General features: G+C 55.4%; 1 protein-coding gene across 3 annotated transcripts in view; it reads right to left on the bottom strand.

Annotated features, from left to right (window-relative positions):
- COL22A1 (collagen type XXII alpha 1 chain) overlaps positions 1-22931 on the bottom strand; it is a 225838-nt gene that overhangs the window by 78608 nt on the left and 124299 nt on the right. For all 3 annotated transcript variants that reach the window (XM_061438524.1, XM_061438526.1, XM_061438525.1), the window contains 13 exons: positions 22823-22876; positions 17997-18041; positions 17410-17472; positions 16924-16977; positions 13693-13734; positions 12698-12730; positions 9640-9693; positions 8932-8985; positions 7923-7976; positions 7219-7272; positions 5603-5656; positions 2339-2443; positions 988-1032 (listed from right to left, as the gene is read on the bottom strand). In XM_061438524.1, the coding sequence (XP_061294508.1) occupies positions 988-1032; positions 2339-2443; positions 5603-5656; positions 7219-7272; positions 7923-7976; positions 8932-8985; positions 9640-9693; positions 12698-12730; positions 13693-13734; positions 16924-16977; positions 17410-17472; positions 17997-18041; positions 22823-22876 (711 nt within the window). The remainder of the gene's footprint in view (positions 1-987; positions 1033-2338; positions 2444-5602; positions 5657-7218; positions 7273-7922; positions 7977-8931; positions 8986-9639; positions 9694-12697; positions 12731-13692; positions 13735-16923; positions 16978-17409; positions 17473-17996; positions 18042-22822; positions 22877-22931) is intronic.

The following is a 22931-nucleotide window of genomic DNA, read 5'->3' as shown; positions in this document are numbered from 1 at the left end:
TCAATGAACTCATTGATTCAGTGTAAGGATAACTTCAGGAAAACTGTCCTCATCACCCAGGAAAGTTCTCTTATGAATACTCCCTCATGGGCAAAGTCGTCTTTTCTGAGTCATGGTTACAAGTAAATTGAACAAGAGACGCCTGCTATTGACTGAAGTGTCTGCTTTTCCTCTCGGAGGCCTGGCTAGATGACAACCAACCCCCTCCCCTGCAGGGTCAGGAGGTTGGTGGAAATGAGTGACCACCTCCGGGCCTGGCCCACAAAATCTTCCCACAAGGTCCTCTACCATCTTTTCCATCATTTACTCCGGCGTACGGAGGACTCGATAGGAGACACTGAAGTCTTACAGGAGGGAGTGCACGGGACCAGGAACGTGGGCCCCTGAACGGCCGTGTGGTCAGGACTCTCCACTCACCAAAACTCCCATTACACTTCACATGAATGCAGAATAAAGTTATATTACGTTAATCATCTGAAATCCGAGGACCCTTTGTGTCCCCAGTTAAACCAACAAGACTTGTCATTGTTTAGTCATTAAGTCATGTCCGACTCTTTTGTGATCCCTTGGACTGTAACCCACCAGGCTCCTCTGTCCACGAGATTTCCCAGGCAAGAATATTGGAGTAGGTTGCCATTTTGTCCAGGGGCTTTTCCCAACCCAGGAATCGATCTTGGGTCTCCCGCATTGACAGGTGGGTTCTTCACCACTTAGCTACCAGGGAAGACCCCAGTACAAGACTACATCTACTCCTTCACTGGCTGCACGCATCTTTTGTGACTAATTTAACTGCAAGTATTTATTAAGGAACAACTGTGTGGCACCCACTTCCATCTCATGGTTCAGAGCTGCAGAGGCTTTTGTTAGGTGACAAGCGATGAACGTGGAAGTAAACAGGGGTGCCCAGAGATGCTCACAATTAACTCTGGCATGTTCACTTTCTAAGTGCAACCCACGGTATGTACAGTTTGGTAGATAAATACTCACCTTGGTTCCCAGAGGTCCTGGCAATCCAGGTGGGCCACGAAGTCCCTGGGAAAACAAATGGGACAAAGACGATCATGGAACCATGAGTGACCATCTACCCATCTACCCTGTGCTCTGGGGACACACAGGACCGGGCTCTCTCCACGACCTGCTGTGCATAAAGCAAAAGCAGCTGGTTTTGAGACACAGGAGCCTTGGGTGTGAATTCTGACCCTATCACCTACCAGTTCTGCATGACCTCGAGCAAACCCCTCAGATCTCTCTTAGTTTCCTTTCTTAAGATCCTTTTTTTTTTTTTTCCTGTTTTTAGGTAGTGAAATTTCATTTTATTAATTTTTATTTTGTATTGGAGTATACTTGAGGTGTTATGCTGATTTTGAGATGTACAACAAAGCGACTCAGTTACATATACACATGTGTGCTGTGTGCTCAGTCGTGTCCCACTCTTTGTGACCCCATGGACTGTAGCCCACGAGGCTCCTCTGTCCATGGCATTTTCCAGGCATGTGTACTGGAGTGGGGTGCCGTTTCCTTTCCAGGGAATCTTCCCGACCCAGGGATCAAGCTGCCTTTTGTGCCTCTGGTGCTGGCAGAAGGATTACACATACATACACCCACTCTTTTCCAGATTTTCCCAAATAGGTTATTACAGAGTATGGAGCAGAGTTTGCTGGGCTTGGAGGTGCTAGTTGACTACCTATATTATAGTAGTATGTATATGTTAATCCCAACCTCCTAACTTATCCCTCCCTGCAAGATCCTTATTTTTCAGATTCCCTCAAATAAGGTCAAGGCCAGGTTTCAGGTTTTTTCGCTGTAGGGGCTCTTCTGATCCCAAATTCTGGTCTCTTTCTTACTTACCACTTTCTGTCCAGGACACACTAAAATGTGTTTAAGTCCCCGTGCACGTAACACCCTCATGAACTTACACACACAGCTCATCTGTCTGCAACACCCACTCTGTGCTAGTCCATCTAAAAAATAATTTCTTCCAACTTTCACTTTTTGCATAGATGCCACTTCCTGTGTGAGGCTTCCCGGGCTTACGGATCAGGGAAACCCTTCTCCAGGATGGCCGAGCTACGGTCATCGGACTGCTCGGCTGTCTCGTGAGCATCTCAACAGCACAGGCTCTAACCCATGTCTGTGTCCTCGGAGTCTGACCCACAGCCAGCAGTCCACACGGGACCCTGTGCCGTGCTGGCCTGATGCGGGCGGGAGCCAGCTGCTGCCCCCATACAAGACCCCTCTCCCAGCCCAGCAGCTTTCTTGCAAAGTTTGACAGCGGAGCCTTTTTTCCTTTTCTAATTCCAGCGTGGTCGTTACAGTCACCGAAGCCCCCGACACTTACCGGGTCTCCATCTTTCCCTCTTCCAGGGGGCCCAGGGGGCCCGGGGGAACCAGGATCGCCCCTGGGGCCGGCTGGCCCTGGGCTCCCTTCTTCTCCTGCTGCTCCCTGGAAAGACAAGTGACAGTGTCCGGGATCAAAGAGATGCAGAAAGTAAGGTTTTCAACGGACAACCAATCTAAAGGGAGGGCTTCCCTGGCAGCTCGGTGGTCATGAAACTGCCTGCCAATGCAGGGGCAGAGGGTTCAATCCCTGGGTCAAGAAGATCCCCTAGAGTAGAAAATGGCAACCCACTCCAGTAACCTTGCTTGGAAAATTCCATGGACAGAGAAGCCTGGCAAGGCACATGGGGTTGCAAAAGAGTCAGACACGACTTAGTGACTAAACTGCCACCACCTCCTGAAATGAGTGGGTGGGCTTCCTGGTGATGCCCTGCTTCAGAAAGCCCACCCCTTCTGAAGGCACAGAGGACAAGCTGTGTAATGTGACCCCCAAATTCATATGCCAAAGCCCTCAACTCCAGCACTTCAATGTAGAAATATGGTGTAATTAGTTGAGAGGTGCTGATACTGGAGAAGCATGGAGCCTAACCCAGAAAGAACTGCTGTCCTCACGAGAAAGGGAAATCTGGACACAGGCCTGTGTAGAGGGAAGTCCACGAGAAGACACGGAGAAAAGACAGCTGTCAATAATCCAGGGAGAGGGGCCTGGAAGACATCCTTCCCTCACAGCCCCCAGGAGGAACCAGCCCGTCTGATACCTTGATTTAGGGCTTCCCAACGCGGTGAGAATGGTGACACAGCGCGTTTCTGTGGTTTAAGGCACCCAGTCTGTGATGCTCTCGTTACAGCGGCCTTAGCAAACTATACAGCGTGGAACGTGGGCATGGGAGGACACTGTAGTTCTCTGGTCCAACCTTCCGCCCGCGGCAGGAAGCCATCAGGTGCCATCAGGTGTGCCTCTTCCAGGCAGCCCTCCCATTTCTACTTGGACTCCTTCGAGAGCACAGAGCTCACCACCTCCCCAGGCAGCTCATCTCCTTACTGGGCAGCTCCATTAGATGCTGTCTTTATATTCAGCCGAGACAGTCCTCTCTGAAATCTTCCAGAGGTTTGACTTCAAACTCGGGGCTATGCAGACAAAATCTAATTCCTCTTCACACAACAGGCCTTCAGTGATGTGAGCACCACGTGGGGATCCAAAGTAGGGAGAGAGAGAGAGGGAGCCAGGATCTGATGAGGGAGGGAGCTGGGCTTGGGGTTTGCTCCCGTTTCTGACCACACGCCAGTGCCCCGTGCAGCCCCAGCCTGGACTGCTGCGGGGACCCCGTGGCCACAGGAAGGCCCTCTCCGGGCAGGGCTTTCTTGGGCCTAAGCTGCCACCTGCACCAGGCATTCCGGATGCGGAAGTGAGGGGAGGTACCGTGTCCCACGGAGGGCAAAGCAAAGGATGGAGAGGACCTCCCTCCAGGCACAGGGCAGAATCAGCTCCTGCAAGTCTCAGGCCACCCACTGGACAGTCAGAGAGAAGAGCAGATCCTGCTGTGAGGGATTTTTACCACTTTGTACAGCACCGGAGGGGGAGTCCCCTTGCAAATGCATTCTTCTGCTCATCAGAGCAGAGGTGTCTGGCTCCCTCTAGCGGCTGAATGAGCCAACTGCTGTTACTGTTTCAGTTCAGTTCAGTTCACTAATGAAAGAGAAAGTCGCTCAGTCCTGTCCGACTCTGCGACACCATGTACACTACAGTCCATGGAATTCTCCAGGCCAGAATCCTGGAGTGGGTAGCTGTGCCCTCCTCCAGGGGATCTTTCCAAGCCAGGGATCGAACCCAGGTCTCCCACATTGCAGGCGGATTCTTTACCAGCTGAGCCACAAGGGAAGCCCTAAGTTGTGTCTTTTTAAGTCATGACTCTTAGTGACCCCATGGACTGTAGCCCGCCAGGCTCCTCTGTCCATGGGATTCTCCAGGCAAGAATACGCGAGTGGGTTGCCATTCTCTCCTCCGGGGCATCCTCCTGAACCAGGGATCAAAATCGAGTCTCCTACCTGGGAAGCCCCAGATGTTCTCATGTTTGCTCAACTAGTCCTCAACATTCCCTTCTAACCAACCCTCTTCTAAGCCCCTTCTAATTTGTCAGTGCCCGTGTGTCCCAGAATAGAGGCCCATCCTTTACACATGGTAATAATCAAAGCAAAACAGATGGCCCAGGTTTCTTTTCTTTTTTTTTTTTTCTCCCTCGCTTAAGGAGATTTTCCACAGGCTGGTCAATTATTTTTCTTCATAACAAATCACTCTTTCTCCAAGGGATGCATTTACAAACAGCCTTCCCATCAAAACGTAAAAGTTTGTATTTACTCCTATTACAACGTTTTGCCAAAATAGAAAAGATAAAATGGTCACACCTTCCAAAGGTCCCAGGTGAAGTGGACTTGAAGGAATTTGCATTGGTAAGTTCAGAGACAGGAGAGCTGGGTAAGGGTTGGCTGTGGAGGACGCATCAGGAGTTGGGGTGGGGTGAGGGGGGGCACTGGGATTTCTGTCTCTGGATGAGAAGCCTCCACTGGGGGCTCGGGACAGCAAGCCCCTCCCCCCTCACCGCCTGCTCTCTGCCGCACATCAGGGCCTCAGCTCCTCCTCGCCACCCGTGTGGCCCTGTGGTCTGTGTGGGCTCAGTGCGAGCCTGAGACCCGGGCTCCTCAGCCCTGACACTGCTGATGCTCACGGCAGACGGTCTGCACTGAGAAGGGGTGCAATCCTGTGGGTGTTCAGAATCCCCGTCTCCACCCACAAGATGCCAGAAGTCGGAGTAAACATGGGAGACACATGCTAGAATGCGAGGTCAGGACGTGCCGGGGAGCCTCCCCCTCTGCCCTCGGGGTATTGCTGTTTTGGGGGAGGACACCATGTCTCTCTTCTTCCTAATGAATAAAGCTTTTCTCATAGCCTGGGAAGGTTTAATTGCGCATGGGATAGTATGGGGTGGCTATGCTGGAGCACTGAATTGAGAGAAAGGGGGGCTTGGGAGGCAGACAGACCAGCTCTCCGGCTCAGCAGCTACGGGACGCAGGACACAGAACTTCAGTCTACACCTCTGTCGGGCAGGGCCCCATCTGACCCTGCGTCTGTGGCGAGGATTAGAGGAGCCGACTGCAGAGGAGCCCTCGGCCACCGGGTCCTGAAGTGGGTCTGAGCAGAGCGGGCTCCTTTCCTGCCTCTTAAAAGCTGAGAACCGCCGTGGAGGGTGGAGACCACACTGCGTCTTACCTTCTCACCACGCTCCCCATCTTTCCCAGGGGGGCCTCTGGAGCCCGGGGGACCCTAGAGACAGAAAGGTGATTGACAAGGTCAAGTTAAAGAGGGCCCAGGGCACTCAGAGAAGAGCGTTGGGCCCCCTCCGGTAAGAGGCTCCCGACTCGTTCTCCACCTCTGACTTATTCCTCCTCCACCACCCTCCCACCGCCTCCCTGTCCCCCGGGGACCGTCAGGCATCCTCGCACATCCTCGCACATCGGAGCTCTAACCACGCGGCCCTGCTTCCCGGCGGCCTGCCCACTGTGGGCTGTGGCTCTCAGAGGGCAGGCAGGGCGTGGCACGGAGGGGACCTCAGGGAGGAGAGGGTGACCCAAGAGCACAGCCTTGGCGTCGGTGACCTGCCCGTGTCGTGAGCGTCCCCCAGAGGCTGACTTTTCGAGGCAAGGCTCAGGGCAGGCATCCCGTGGACGCACCAGCAGGGACGTCAGAAAGAGGACGGGCGGGTAGGGACACGTTCGCGTGGCTGCAGCTCGGTCCTGCTGGGGGCTCCGGGATCCAACGGCAGACGCGCGCCCGGAGCGGCTCCCCCATGGGTGAAGGAGGTGGGCTGTTTACACACCTGTTGGCCAGGGCTGCTTCTGCTGCTGCTACTGGCCACATGCCATGTGGCTGGACCATAAGGTCTCTTAAGGCCAAAGAAAACCCTCGGGCCAAGGGATACAGGGCTGGCTCCGGGAAGAGTGTGCTGACACTGCGGGGGGAGGGTCACGTGACACTGGCCAGGGTCTCGTGGTCTCCACAGCAACCACTGACCACGTGACGCAGCCTCCCTGTGCCTCAGTCTCCTCCTGAGTGAAACGGGGCCACTTCTGACAGTCACCTGCCAGGGTCGTGAGGAGTCAGGGAGTGTGAAGGACTTACAACAATGCCTGGCACACACCTACACCCACATCTGTCCTCTAAGCCGCTGCGATTATTAACAGAAAAGCTGGTGACAGAACAGGACTGGACTCAACCTGTCTGAGGAGCACAGTTCACCGATGCCCTCCACCGGATGCCATTGGGTGTTGTGTTCCACAATTGAAATAGAAATCAATGTCCAGGGTGGCTCTTAACGTGGGTCACAAGCAGACCCCAGGGCCCCACGGGGTGGCCGCCTCCGCAGGCCAAGCGCAGCGGGGCACAAAGGTGAGCCTACACAGCCCACATGCTCCAGACTGAAGAGAAAGCTGAGGCCTCAGGAGGCCCCCACAGAGGCCTGGCAGCCAGTGAGCTGCGGCTAGGACCCGGCAACCCGACAGTCAGGGCGTCTCACATTCCTGCAGGTTCATCCTGCTTCTGCCAAGGCCAGTTGTGACGCTGATCCTGCATCAGCGCTACTCACAGCTTTCCGCCCCCAACAGTTTCCTTCACCACCCTGAGGTCTCCTGAGTTACCGAGAGCCTCAGGTTGTAGCTTTGTAGGTATCTTTGCTGGGCCTCGATTTCTCCATCTGTGAAATGGGAGCAGGGATGCCTACACCCTGAGTTCTGTCGTGGAGGATACATGAGTTCACCAGGGGGATGGACACCATGGATCCACAACCAGCGCTGGTGTCCCTGCCCTCCCCACCCACCCCAGTTACTCACCACGCTCCCTGGGGGGCCGCTGGGGCCAGGGGGCCCTACAAGTCCAGGAACTCCCTATAGAGAGGCAGAAGACGGTCAGAAAGCCAAGGAATTGATCACAAGCGGCTCCCCCAGTCTTTCTCCAAACTTGCCTCCTATTCAACTCTCCCTGATTTGCTAAAACTGCTTCTAGATGACATTCCCTCCACAGGAAGGATGACCCTCCTGTCCGGGAGGGTCCAAGCCTCAAAGGAGGTGGATTCCAGCACAGAGAGGGGTGACAGGAGGCCAGGAGGACTCTGGGACAATCCTAAGGCCACGGCATGGAGGCGGCAGGGAGGAGGAGTGGGTGTTGAGGGGAGGGCAGAGAAGAAGGTCAGGTGCTGTCAAGCACACGTCTCAGGTGGGGCGTGGCCTCTAGCTTCCGAGCATGGGGGAATGGAAACCCTGAAAATGGAAGAAAATCTGCAGATGTGCACTACGGAGACACGTGCTCTGGTACAATGTAAGTTGATTGTAAGGGTGCGAACAAGCTTTGGAGACGAGCAAGAGGATCTGGTGAGGCGGGTGGACAGGAGCCAGCCCTGGGCCCGGCCAGCCCTCCAGTGTGGACAGCACCTTCCCAGCCCTGTCCGCACACTCAGCGGGGAGCTGGGCGCCCGGGGGCAGGGGTCAGCCCAGCCCCCTCCCATGGGCCCGGGAGGCAATGGCCAGGAAGAACTCACGGGGCTCCCGGCTGCTCCGGGCGCTCCCTGGGCGCCTTCTTGTCCCTTGGCGCCCTGCAAGGGAAACAGAAAGAAGTGAGACACCTCCTGCAATGCTGTTCTCGGCCCTAAGCAGCGACGTGGGGGCACTTTGTCATCAGAATCAGGTGACCCAAACACAAAGGACAGGATTCCCTAGCGACTCAGAGATAAAGATTCCGCCTGCCAATGCAGGAGATGCAGGTTTGATCCCTGGGTCGGGACCCCCTGGAGAAGGAAATGGGAACACACTCCAGTATTCTTGCCTGGAGAATCCCATGGACAGAGGGGCCTGGTGGGCTATAATCCATGGGGTCACAGAGTCGGACATGACGGAGCGACTAAACCACCACGACCAAACTGAAAGGACAGGGAGCAGGTTTATAGGTGCAGAGATCACAGCTCCAGGCCCCCTAAACTTCTTCAGTCTTCACTACCCCCAGGACACAGGCAGCAGACCCTACCCTTCATCTTGATGTATACGAGGCGCAGAGGGATGGGCCTGCCCAGGTGCAAACAGGCAGCCGGGGGCCCCTGGGATCTGAGCTTGGACAGGCCACTCAGAGCACGCGAACCACTGCCCAGCACAGAGCCAGTTAAGAAGCCAATCAAAATACAATCAAAATGCTAACACTCTCTAGGAGTCCTTTAAATTGGCATTGGAGATTTCCTGCACTTGAAAAGCCTCCGAGAGTCAGGACCCCCTGGATTTTAAGAGCTGTCGGGGAGGGAGAGTGCAGCAGGTTACCAGCTCTCCTAAACCCACACTTCAGTGACAGAGAAATGACCTCCTGGGCTCCAGAGGTTGCGTTTTGGGGTTTTCTGGGAGAACCTCTCTCCCCAGGCCCTGGACTCAGTCCTAGCAGCGCCTGTTGCGGCGCCCCCTGGTGGACACTCCTAGAATGACAGGGTGGAGGGGCCGGCGAGGGGCGGGAAGAGCTAGCACGAATTTCTGCTCTGGGAGCCAACGGCGGACAGAGGGCTCTCTTACCGGTGGTCCAGTGGGTCCCCGAGGCCCCAGTTCTCCAGGATGACCTGGCGACCCCTGCAATGAAACAACCCATCAGCAGACGAGGTCACACCCTTGCTCTGGGGAGGCATGAACATGGGCAACGGGAAGGGATTGAGATCCACAAAGAGGAAAGAGGAGGAAGGAGCTACATTCAGCTCAGCAGGGCTCCTGTGTGCAGTTCAGACTGGCCCTTAGGTGTCAGATCTCAGGAAAGCAGACACACAGGGTGAGGGGTGCGGGGGCAGGGTGTGGGGCAGGAATGAGGGGTAGGGGTGTGGACGGGGGTGAGGGGAAGGGTGAGGGGCGGGGTGAGAGGCAGGGGTGAGGGGCGGGGTGAGGGGAAGGGGTGAGGGGCGGGGTGAGAGGCAGGGGTGTGGGGCGGGGTGAGGGGAAGGGGTGTGGGGAGGGGTGCAGGGAGGGGTGAGAGGCAGGGGTGAAGGGAGGGGTAAGGGGCAGGGGTGCAGGCAGGGGTGCGGGGAGGGGTGCAGGGCAAGGTATGGGGCAGGAATGAGGGGCAGGGGTGCAGGTAGGGGTGCAGGGAGGGGTGAGGGGCGGGGTGCGGGGCAGGGTGCGGGGTGGGGTTCAGGGTGAAGGGAGGGGTAAGGGGCAGGGGTGCGGACAGAGATGAGGGGAGGGGTGCGGGAGGGGTGCAGGAGGGGTGTGGAGTGCAGAGCAGAGAGCACTCACCGGCTCCCCAGGCACGCCAGGATCGCCCTTCTCTCCCCTGGGCCCTGGTTCTCCCTGTTGGCAGAGAAGCAGAGTAAGGCAGCTGCGCCTGGCCCACCCTCGGGTTGGCCGCACAGACCTTCCAGGCCTGTGTAGGCACCTTGCGCTGGAGAAGCGAGCAGAAGCCGGCACCACCCTGTGCAGTTTCCACGCTGCTTTCTCCACCCACGACCTTGCCCCCGAGGTTTCTGCCCGCCCCCCACTGCCCAAGCCCATCCCTGATCCCTGAGTTAGCGTCCCCACCGCCTGGGCTGGGGCCCCGCTCCCCCTACACCAGCTGTTGATGGAATGTGCATGCTCCACCGCAGAGGGCCGGGGTTCAGTGAGGACACCCCGACAATGAGGCTTTCAACAGAGGCAAGCTCCTTCCTCCTTCCAGAATCTCCATCTCCCACCAGCTCAGAAGAACACACTCTGGCTCCATTCGTCAGACAATATCCTTATCTCTAGCTTGCTTTCCCCCTAGAAAATTTCCCAAGGCAGGAATTTGCAAAAGCGCTTTGTCTGGTCCTCAAGTCACTGGAGACACGACCCATAAAGATGGAAGGGCTGACGGGATGGAACTGGGGGACACAGAGGGAAGGAGCGCTGCATGCTTTCTGCCAGTGGGGGAAGGGACTGTGGGGGTCGGGTCAGGAGAGGGACCCTGATGCTCTCAGACAAGATGCTCCAGGCGTTTCTCCCCAGGGCCTGAGATCCAGGAGCAGACTTCACCATGGGGGTGCTCAGCAAGCGCCCATCAACAGCTGCTGAATGCTGAACGTGGGAGCCTCCTTGTCCTCCACCGCTCCCCACTGGTGATGCCAGCCCAGGGAGATGCCCGCTCTGGGCTCAACAACTGCAGGCACTGGCCAGACCTCCCAGAACCCTCTGCAGGCACAGGGGGTGGGTCAGGCTGCTCTTCCAGGGAGCGGCTTCTGAACCAGTTACAAAGCCCCCGTAAGCTCTCAGCTGTACTGTCTCCCAGCCTGAGACAGCCTGTCACTCCATCCTCCAGACAAGGAACGGGTTCCCGCTCCTCTCTGACATCGAATCTGCACACCAGCTAACAGCCCCTGCTCTGCTCCCCACTGTCATCACCATGCTGCCTCGCGGCTTCCCCAGATGGGATCCCCGACATCCCCAGGAGGCTTCTTGTTCCTGCAACAAGAGTTGGGGCTCTCCTTCCAGCCTTCCTCCCCTTTCTAGTCACCTTAATTATGCTGCAAACTTTGTGCATACATGCATGCTAAGTCGTTTCAGTCGTGTCCGACTCTTTGTGACCCTGTGGACTATAGCCCGCCAGGCTCCTCTGTCCAAGGGATCTGGTTGCCCCTCCAAATCTCCAGCCCTCGCTGTGTACAGGGATTCGAAGGCAGACCACTGAGGTGAGCAGGGAGAAGTCAGAACAATGGCTTCCAAAACCATCAATACAAACATGGTTACCACGGCAACGAGGCAGCCCCAGAGGAATTCATGCAGTAACCCCCAGTGAATCCTTTTTCCCGTGGACACAATTTCCTTGCTTTGCATCTGTAAGTGGCCTCCTGGTTTCTGCAGAGCTCAGACCCTGCAGGAAGGTGTCCCCCTCACCAGGATTCAAAGGGGAGGCTGGGCAGACCTCTGGCCCCTCTCAGTCCCTTCCCGTGAGAACACCTTGGACATCATCTTTTACGGATGGAGCGATTCCTTTACAGAGAGGCGGGATGTGTAGGTTTGCCGCAAGCTTTAGGGATTCAGGGTGGGCAAAAGGGAGGAGTCCCAGAGGATGAAGGGCTGAGGCATCGTGTAGGGGGATATGGTTCTGGAAGAGGAAGGCAGTGGGCCAGCGTGACGGAGCCTCAAACCTCGGCACCGGCAGGGACAGCGGTTCAGCCAGGGCCTTACGGCCAATAGCTACATCCCGATTCCTGACTCCAGGAAGGCCCTGTGCAAGGCGCTTTGCTCCTCGAGCCTCGGGCCATCATCTGTGAGCTGGGCACAGGGCCAGTCAGAGCGATGCCTGCCCTGTGCCCACCACATTCAAGGCTCTCCTGCTTTGTCCCTCTGAGCCCTTCCTTCGAGAGAGAAGACACAGCCGGAGCCCTGCCTGCTCTCCCCTCAGCATCCTTGGACACTCCTGCAGTCCCCTGCCTCCCCCCACCACCTAGGGACGGCCCCCTTGCCCTCGCTTCCTGCCCGTTCCTCCTCCAAAGCAGCTCAAAGTCCTCCCTCTCTTTCCGTGATGATTTTGGCACTCAGTCTCTCTCTCTCTCTCTGCTCTGTTCTTTTCCATCACATCCAGGATCTCTTTAGCTTCTCAAGTTGTAGTTACTTAATAGCAGCAATGTGGAGAAGGGTCCTCTCCTAAGCCTCTTGGCCAACACACGTGGTGCAGCAGGTCAAGTCCTAACCACAGGAGAACCATGTCCCCAAGAGCGAACCAACAAAGGAGGCGAGCTTGGTGATGTCAGAGACCCTGAACACGCTCGTTTTCACAGAAGCCCCTCGAGAAAGAGGAGGGAAAGGCTCCTGGAGACTGTGGCCACGCTGAGTGTCCTTTTCCATCATGTGCTTCCGTCTTCAGAAAGAGCCACGTGCTCTCCCACCAGCCACCTCCCCAAGCAGGTTCGGTCCCCACTGGCCCCTGAACGGCCCTCTAAGACTTGGCCCCCAAGACCCCCAGGCCGGCCCCCTCTGCCCTTTCACCTTCTGCCGCACACAGGGCTCTGTCCTGCTTGGAACAACCGGCCACCCTGTGCAGTGAGGGGGTCACTTTACCCAAAGAGAGGGGTGGCCTTTACCCTCGGCTACTGGGAGGCCCCGTCCCGGCCCCTGACCCGGGAGGTCCCATCTGCCCCTGGAGCTGGTTGGTCCCTCGCCCGGCCCGCTCCCTGCTGGCTGCCAGGACAAGGTCGGGAACCCAGAGGCCTGACAACAGTTGGCAGGTCAGGGCCGAGGGTCAGGACGCAGCCCAGCCCCCTGCCCCCCAGAGCACCCAGGGGCATCGCGAGCCCTGCCAGGGGGCACCGGGCAGCCACAAGGCACCGCCGCTACTTACGGGCATTCTCGGGTGTGGTGTGAACAGGGAAGTCTGCAAAGGAGACCACAGAAACAAGACAGACGTAAGTGGACATCAGCAACCTGCCTCGGACAGACTCACCGGTGAATGCAACTTCAGGGGCTCCTTTAAGGATGATTTTCAACAGAATCACACATTCCTTTTAAAGTCCTTACCCTCCATATGAGGCCATCCCCTGCCTCAGCTACTAACTGACCAATCCCTACGTGCCCAGACAAGGCCAGTTCCCAGAGCCATGTTCATCTCCCTTCCTGCACCCACCCCCACCCCGAAATTGATTAAAGCATAGAATACCAAGGCTGGAAAGAAACATTCAAGTGAAAAAAAAAAAACATGCAAACCATGCTCACATATTTATATAGCCTTTGTTTTTTTAATTTAGTATTTATTATATATCCGAAACTACACAATGTACCTTACATATTTCAGTCAATTTTCACTACAAATGTACAAGACACAGCTCCGTATTTTTTTTTTTTTCTTAACAGATGAGAAGATGGAGTCTTCTTCACACTAAATAACATGTTTAAGATCACAATGCTGGTGAGCAGCACAGCTGGGATTCAAACCCACTCTTTTCTTCTGGCTTCAAAGCCCCTGCTCTTTACTCACGCCTGAACCCCAACTCATAATGCCCACCCTGGGACCTGCAGAGGGTGGAGGTGTGAGTCACGGGTGTATACCCACGTTGCAGTCTCACCCTGGACAAGCTGCTTCCTGCCTCTGACCTCATGCCCACAGGCAGCAGGTGGGCATGGGCGCCAAGTGTCTAGCCAGTGTTCTGACCAGCGATAACCGTGCGGCCGAATAAACTAAATCAATAAGCACAAGGTGGTTCTTACAGAAGCTCATGCACTTTCTGGATCACGAGACCCAGGGATGGGTCTGGCTATGGGCAGACTCCCTTAAAAAGATGTTTACAACTATGTGGTCGGTGTGCAGGAGGAGAAAGGATTAGAAGCAGAGTGACTTACAGTGCCAGGTAATCCAGGGGGCCCTGGTGGGCCCACTTCCCCCTAGATGAAGAAATGGAAACAGCAGTAAAGATTCCACCTGCCAATCCAGAAGATGTAAGAGACGCAGGTTTGATCCCTGGGTCGGGAAGATCCCCTGGAGGAGGGCATGGCAACCCACTCCAGTATCCCTGCCTGGAGAATCCCATGGATAGAGGAGCCTGATGGGCTACAGCCCATGGGGTCGCAAAGAGTTGGACACGACCGAGCGACTCACACACAGAGCCCTGCTTATCCTGGGATACCGTTCCTAAGAAGACAGACTCACCCAGTGTGCCTCTACTGCAACTGATAGATATATAGATCCAAGCTATAAAATATTTCAAACACACCAGAACTCTGCTCTGAGAAACATCTATGCGGCCACGTGTAGCTGTAGGTCGTTTATACCACTCTATACTATTCCATGGCGCACACGGAGACAAAGTGACCCGTGATCCATCCTCCGCTGACAACACTGACGTGGTTTCCCACCTGCTACAGCCAACGTCCCCACACTCTGTCCTGAAGCCAAAGCTTGAGCCCCCTGAGAGGCTCCTCTGGACCCTGCCCTCTCCCGAGGGCTCAGGCTCTTCTCAGCGGCCTGAGGGGCGAGTGTTACATGACAGGCTTGGGAATCGACTCACCTGAGCTTAAAACCTAACTCCACCATTTTATACATTATTTTACTTCTGTTGGCGTGTTTTCCTGTGTGCAAAATAACGATGATGGTACACACAGCTCACAGCGTCCTCTGGGGACTGAGTGAGACCTTCAGCGGGCTCCCAATGAGGAGGAAATTATTATTCCATTTGCCTCGAGGAAAAGAGGCTACTGGGCTGCTCCATCAGGAGGAACGGCCCCCAAAGCCCTTCATTCCATGTGAGTCACGATGGTACTGGGACATGGATATCTCTGCCCACATGTGTCCTAGCAGCCCCGGGTCCCCAAGTGGTTATTAGTGGACAAATGAATGAATAAAGCTGACTGAGAGATGGGCTAGGCTTCTCTTATTAATAGTGACAACAATAAGATGATAATGAAAGCAGTTACATGATAAACCATAATGGAAAAGAATATCTTTAAAAATGTCTACATGTGTGTAACTGAGTTACTCTGCTGTACAGCAGAGATTGGCACCACGTTGTAATCAACTATACTTTGATTAAAAAAATTTTTAAGTGGTGACATTGTCTTCTATGCTTGTTTCTATAGTTATACAGGATTTAATCCCAGGTTTCAGCTCACTTTCCTACATGCATTAATTCCCTTCATCGCCACCAAAATGCCTGGAACTTCATGTGTACCCCCATTCCATGGAAGAGCAAACTGAAGCGTAGCCACACTCGGGCCCCTGCCCAAAGTCACACAGACAGCAGCTGGTGCAGCCTGGTGGCAAACTCTGAGCCCAAGCCCGTAACTACTGCAAGGCATTCCCCTGACCACGTTGCAGAAGCTCCAGAGAGAACACAGCACCCTTTCTAGTGCCGAGTTCCAGAACCAATCTCAACCAAACCATCCAAGTTCAGTGTTTCCCCGTGCAATGCACGTGCGATCAAGCTCCGTCTGTTGTGTCTGAGTCTTTGTCAGCCTATGGACTGTAGCCCACCAGGCTCCTCTGTCCATGGGATTCTCCAGGCAAGGACACTGGAGTGGGCTGCCATGCCCTCCTCCAGGGGATCTTCCCGACCCAGTGATTGAACCCACATCTTCAGCACTGGCACGCGGGTTCTTTACCATTAGCATGACAGTGCAAGGTATGAACAGACATAAACAAGAAGAGGGTTGGAGGAGAGATGTGTCTCCAACCCCGAGGGCCTCAAGACCACCTTTCTGGAAGAGCCTCGCCTGCCCTGAAGGCTGTGGGGTGAACACAGGACCATGAGCTGGCGGGGCAGAGCCCAGGAGCTCTCTGACTTGAGGAAAGATGCTCGCCTAGAGAAGGGTCTCTGAGATCTGGAGTCAGTGGGGCTGGCGGGGGCTCCCATCCCCGCTTCTCTGCAGTTTAAGTGTCTCAGCCCCAGCTGACGCAATCCTCTCAGAGATGCCCTGGGGTCAAACGCTTCAGTGCCGGGTTGGGAGGAGGTAGACCAGACTACTGAGGAAGGGACACCCAGGCATGGCCAGCAGGGGGCAGTGTTGCTTCAATGTCATTTTTTTTTTTTCAAACCCAGAATTGTCTATGATGACGTATTTCTCTAGAGGCAAAGAAAAGCAGGCCAGATTTTTCGGAATCGTGAATGCGACTCTGCTGTGGCCCTGGCAATTCTGCCAAAGCAATAAAAGGGGCTTAATGGCCTCGCCGAGTCCTCTGCATCTTGGAAATGAGTTTCTCAAATAGAAATTGCTTTTCTGAGAAGTCCAGGAGAGCAGTGGGCCTGAACGGCTTATCCACCAAAGCCCTTTCCATTGCAGGATCTCTATTTATAGATCGCAGGTCCGTTCATAACAAAGACCTCGGCCCTCAGCCTGGGAGCGGGGATGGGGGCTGCTGAGCAGGATGGTGGGCAGGAAAGCGGGACACGGGAGGGTGCAGAGCTCAAACTGGGAGAACCAGGTGGCCCCCTGGGCAGCAGAGGGGGGATCACAGGGCCCCGCTGGGCATGTGAGGCTGCCCAGGCTCCCCTGGGCCAGGCCGGTGTGCCATGTTGACCCGCTCGGAGCCTGGACGCTGGGCCTGAACTGCAGTCAGGTATCGACTCCCACCACCCTCCATCCACACAGCCCTGGGCGGGTAGCCTGGCCCTTCCATGCCTCAATCTCACCTATAAATGGGGTGGGGGGTGTCACTGATAATCTGGCCCACCTCCGGATGCCACCAGGATCACCCAAGTCACTATGTGTGCCGTGCTCGCTACAACGACCCCGGCCCGTGGCGGGTCCCACCTCCCTGGCGCTGGTTCCTGGAGGCCCACGGTTCTCAGGCTCCACCACTTTATACGAGAGACTCAGGCACCCACGGATTTCAGTTATCCACAGGGCTCCTGGAACCAACTGCCTGTGGATGCCAGCCTACACAGGCAGCTCTGCTTTCGGGCCAGCAAGGGAGACTCCAGGATCAGATGGGATGCCCAGGACCACAGCAGGGAGAACCAGGACTGCCACCCAGGCCACCGCTGCAACTCCAAGCACGCACTCCCTCCATGTGAACGACGGACAGGCAGTTGTGCGACACGGGGTACTGACGCCCCGGACAAGGGCAGCGGCTCCTACCTTTACACCTTGGTCGCCTTTCAGTCCCGGAAGCCCCAGGGCACCTTTCTCTCCCTACAGAGAAAAGATAAAAACCAGGAGACATTAGAACGCAACTGAGTGTAACTGCTGCCTCTTCCAGGTGAGAGCAAGGGGGGACCCTGGGCAAAATACAGTTTCGTCTCCCCAGCCTGTCCTGCCATGGGGAGGATCGAGTTCAAAGGATGTTGGTTGTGCAAAGGGGCAAGTGCTCCATTCGGCACCTGACAGCTGACGTCCCTGGTCATTCCCACAAATTTCATCTAAGCTGCTCCACCCACCTTTCCAGATGGACCCCTTGGCCACCGTCCCTTCGTCCCAGTGCGTGGCCCACGGTGGCCCGGTCCCCTGCCTTTCCTCTTCCTAGACACTGGGGAAAACGCTCCAACCCCAGCCCGGGTCAGCCCATGCCCAAGCGCGCAAACCAGGGCCAGGGGCGCTCTCCTCGGGCGCGGCGCAGGGCCTCACCTGGTCGCCTTTCTCTCCCCTCGCACCTGGAAGTCCTGGGAAGCCTGGGAGCCCTGCCTCTCCCTGCGGAAAGAACACAGCGCCGTCATCAGTGGGCTCTCAGGAGGGAGGCTGCGCCAGACTTCTGCAGGAGCAGGGCAACATGGAAACAAAGCAGTGGAGAGAGGGGGATCCTAGACGGTGCTCTGGGGCGGCCCCAGGCGCGGGCCCACTCTGCAGCCCCTCGCCCGGGAGCCCTTACTTCCCCTCTCATTGTCTGACTCCTCATCCCTCTGGGTCAGCCACAACGTCACCTCCGGGCCACGTCTCCTGACATTCCCTGAGCCTGAGTGAGGGGCCTCCTGGGACCTCTTTGGTCACCTGCAGGCACCACTCGCTGCACCTGCTCAACTGCTCTTGGCTGACGGTGGTGACCCTGGTACCCAGTACAGCAAGGGGTGCACAGGACGTGCTGACGGTCACGGGGCAAAGAGACGAAGGCACACAGGCGTGCTGTGAGCTCCAGGGAGACAAGCGATACAGGCGCAGCGGATCCCAACAAATGAACACATTGGATGAACAAACGAAAAATGAATGAATGAACAGACCTTTTCTCCAGGTCGGCCAGCCAGGCCCTGCTCCCCAACTTCACCCTGCAGATAGAATAACAGACACCCCGTCACTTACCACGCACGTTTGCAGAGACGGCTGTCACCCCCAGGTGGTCCCGCAGACTCAGAGCACCTGGCACCCACACCCTCGATGCTCACACAAGCAGCACAGGCAGCACAGGCCCTGAAGCCCCAAGTGCTGAGTGTTTCTGGAGGGAGGCTTCCACACTCCTCACATGGTCTTGCATGCACGCTCAGTTGTGTCCAGCTCTTTGCGACCCCATGGACTGTCGCCCACCAGGCTCCTCTGTCCATGGGGTTCTCCAGGCAAGAATACTGGAGTGAGTTGTCATTCCCTCCTGCGGGGATCTTCCCAACCCAGGGATCGAATCCGGGTCTCCTGCATCTCCAGCATCGGTCGGCAGATTCTTTACCACTAGTGCCACCCGGGAAGCCCCACCCTGGCTTGACCTTCCCTCAAAAGAAACGGTTTCTGGAGTTGCCCTGATGGGAGTTTACACAGGTTGGATCCAGTGATTCTGACTCTAATCACAGTCTAGAGCCACAGGGAGTCCTGGAGCCGCCCCGACTCTGAGTTCTGCTCCCTTCCAGGGGGATCTCAGACCCCTGGCTGGGCCAGTGGTGGAGAAGCTGTTGATGAACTTGTCCGAGCTGACCAAGCAGCCCGCAGTTGTTCAGACTCCTTGGTAAAACACAGGCAGCTGGGGGTGGAGGAACTCACGGGCAGGAGAGAGATCCATTTCCCCTCCCATGGTGTGTTGCTATAGGCAAGTCTCAGGTAAAATGCTGCTTAAACATCTAAACTTATATTACGTTGGAAAGCAAGCCCTCAGCAGGGCTTCTGGTCGCGTGGATGAAGTCGTGTCCTCTGGCATCAGGTTTCTGACCAGCGTTCCCTGGTCCTGCTGAAGTGGGGGGCAGGGGGTACAGGACCAGAGGGGCCCACTCTCTGACCCCACCCGGCTGCTACGCTCAGCAGGTCCCTGTAAGTCACTGGGGCAAAGAGGCCTGTGGTGGGAGGAGTGGGGAGGGACTGCAATTTCTAACCAGCCGTGTGTCTTCAGAAACACTAACTTCTTGAATGCCAGTTTCTAACATCATTATGCATGGACACATAGTCACTTCAGTCATGTCTTGACTCTTTGCGACCCCATGGACTTTAGTCCTCCAGGCTCCTCTTTCCAGGGGATTCTCCTGGCAAGAATACTGGCATGGGTTGCCATTCTCTTCCCCAGGGGGTCTTCCCGACCCAGGGACTGAACCCAGGTCTCCTGTATTGCAGGGAGATTCTTTACCGTCTGAGCCACCAGGGAAGCTAAGTATGGTCCTTATTAAAATCTTTATGTAGATTTCCATAAGGAAATTTGGTTTTCTGGTAAGTGGACACATGAATGAATGAATGAGTGGTTATGCAAACACATAAAGGTTTCCCCTGCAGCTATGCCAGACTCCAGTGGTAGTGAAGTCTATACCGCATGTTGAGAGAGACAGAGGAAAAGAAAGTAAAGAAACTAAAAGCACCGTTCAGCATGAAGCACACACTTCATCCTGCAGTTCTGGTGCCACTGGGGCCACTGGTGCCTGAGTCGGTGCATATAGAAATTCTAGATGCGCTCCGCTTCTCCCATCAATCCCCAGTGTTCCCAAGCACCATTAGTAACAGCTGCTCTTACTGGATCTGTGCAAACACTTGCTACACAAATTGTCACTTTAAATCTGCTAGGACAGGACAACCTTTACAGTTGGAAAGGCGCTGGGTGGGGGTGGTGCTGAGGTTGGGTAGCAAGCATTTTGAAGGCCTCCTGAAGTGCCTCCTGAATCCGTGCTGTGAATCCTAAGCCAGAGCAGGACCCACGAAGGGCTGGGCGGCTCCTGAGCCCAAGAGGGCGATGCACCTGCTCATCCCGCAGCTGGTCTGTTCCGAATGGGCTTGAGACCCGTGCTCCAGGATGCACACATGACCTTCTTCAGAGATACTTACCTTACGAGGCGTGATGTCAAAATAAAGCAACAGACCTCCTGCCCTGTCTCCTTCGCAGCTACAAAGGATGTTCTAAGAGCAATGTAACTACAGAAATTCAGTTTCCAACTTCCTAGAGAAAATTTTTAAATGCACTGCACTACACTAGAAATCATACAAAAACGGCAGCCGAGCTGTAGTTACGGACCTCTCCGAAACTTTCAGTCACTGGGGGCGAGCATAAATACTGAACACGTAGCTGGAAAGACTAAAGACAACGCCGAGGGCACCTCAAATTCACCCCAATACCTCAGATTCATCGACTTCGTCCACACAAGGAACTCGATGGGAACAGGTTCTTCTGAAGACTGTTTAATTGAATGTGGGAATTTATACACTGTAAGCTCAGAAGGATGAGCCAACTCACACATGTGAGGAAACACAGCTCAAACAGGTCTGGCTGACCCCACAAATCCCCCATAAAATCCAAGGAGGATTTGAGGAAACACAGCTCACAGGTCTGGCTGAGTCCATAGAATCCCAGCAGTCAAAAATGAAAAATTATAGTGACCTATGCAAACGCTTTAAGTTATTTCTGGAAGATGATCGAATTTCAGCCTATCAATCAAAAACAGGAACGTGGCCTTTGGTGTTTAAAAGACCACGTGATTTACCCCACAGCAATGGAGGGACAAAACGCAGCCAGTTACATATCATTACATTTCAATCACAGATATTTTTTAAAAACAGGAATGTTGAGTCCTAAAAGATGGAGATGCTGTGCTTGTAAGCAACAGTGAGCTGGCCCACGGAGCTCTGAGGAATCCGGGGCGCAGGGCCTCCTAGCGGATGCTTTCCACAGGGAGCCCACTGGGCATCCTGGAGAGGGCGGGCACGTGGTAACCCACATGTGTTCTGCTCCATTTTAATTTGGTCTAAATTGTGGCTCTGCTGGTAAAGAACCTGCCTGCAACGAGGGAGACCCGAGTTTGATACCCAGGTTGAGAACATCCCCTGGAGAAGGGAAAAGCTACCCACTCCAGCATTCTGGTCTAGAGAATTCCATGGATTGTATCGTCCATGGAATCGCAAAACGTCAAACACGACTGAGCGACTTTCACTAAAGAATGATCACTTCTTGAAAAAGCGAGGCCACAGGGAACCAAGGGTCCAGGGATTTGCCCATCAGCCTTCACTGGCCAGCGAGGTGACCCGGGTCCTGCCTCCCGGGACAGCTGGGTCACCACTGGGCCAAGTACAGACCATACCTGTGCCCTTTCTGGGCTGTGAGTTATCAGTCGGCCACCAGTGAGCCCCAACTGAGTGCCTGCAGGTGCCTGCTGTGGGCTGGGGCTGGAGGGTGGTCACCAAGAGCCAGTCACAGCCCTTAACTAGCTCTTACCCGGACAGAGTGTGAGGGAGAGGGCCTCCGCGTGAGTGTCTGTCTGGACACAGGCCCCTCCAGAAGCACAGGCGCCTGCAAACATACACACCATGTGCACACACACACACACCCCCCTCACACACACACACACACGACAAACAGACCCACACACCATGTACATACCCACACACACCCCCCTCACATGCACACACACACCCCCCTCACATGCACACACACACACACACACACCCCTCACATGCACACACATATACTGCATACACACACACAACGTACAGACCCACACACCATGCACACACACACACACCCCTCACATGCATACACATACACTGCATACACACACACACACACATGACATACAGACCCACACACCATGTGCACACATACATACACACCCCTCACATACACACACACACTGCATACATACACACATGACATACAGACCCACACACCATGTGCACACCCACAACACACACACCTCTCACACACACACAACATACAGACCCACACCATGCACACACACATACACACCCCCCACACACACAGATACACGACATACAGACCCACACACCATGTACACACCCACAACACACACACACCTCACAGACACATCCCACATACACACACCCACACCACACAGACACACACCATGTACACACACACACACACACCACATACTCACATAACATACAGACATACCCACATGACATAGACACACCAGACACACACACTGTGTACACACACCTCACATACACACACACACTGCATACACACACCCACAGCACACACAGATGCCCACACCATATACACACCCACACACACCATATACCCATGTACATACCCACTCACACACCATATACACACCCAGAGCACATACGGACAGTCACCCAAATCCAGCACTTGGGCCCCTTCCACAGGAGGTGCCCCCTCTGCATGGCACGTAGGTTGCCTCCGCCGCCTCCGTGTATCCAGTCTCCACACGTCTGCACCCCCAGAAGCCCCAGGCTTCCTTCCTTCTGGAGGGGTCAGGTGTGAAGGGACACTGAGGCAGGGAAAGCTCAGGGGACAGGATGGGCGGGGACTGACCCCCTGGCCCCTCACCCCCCAGGACGGGCTGGTTAGCAAGGCTGTCCCTCTTCCTGAGGCCAAGGCTCTCCCGTGGGGATGGGGTCCTCTCCTCCAGCTGCAGGGCCCCCTGCCTCCAGGAACTCCCTGCTCCTCTCCCTGGGCGTGCCGTGGTGTGGCTCTCAGCGGTCGTCAGTCCAGGGTGTCACCACTGACCCCAACCTGCCCCTGCCTTTCAAACAGCCCCTGTGCGATGGCCCTGGCTGTCCCTTGCCTGACCCCAGCCTACAAGGCTCTGACAGTGGGGGTTCACACAGAGCCTCAAACACACCACTTAGAATAACAGGCGCGAGAGGAGGATGTCAGAGTCCTTACCCGCGGGCCGCGCTGTCCAGGCAGACCGTCCTCCCCTCTGTCTCCTGGGTCTCCCTGCAAGGAAGGCGGAGGAGAGTCAACAGCAGGAGCCGGGAGTGGAGGGAAGCAA

Source organism: Bos javanicus, chromosome 14 (assembly GCF_032452875.1).
Source record: "Bos javanicus breed banteng chromosome 14, ARS-OSU_banteng_1.0, whole genome shotgun sequence".
Classification (NCBI taxonomy): Eukaryota; Metazoa; Chordata; class Mammalia; order Artiodactyla; family Bovidae; genus Bos; species Bos javanicus.
This window is presented reverse-complemented; position numbering and strand designations above follow the sequence as displayed.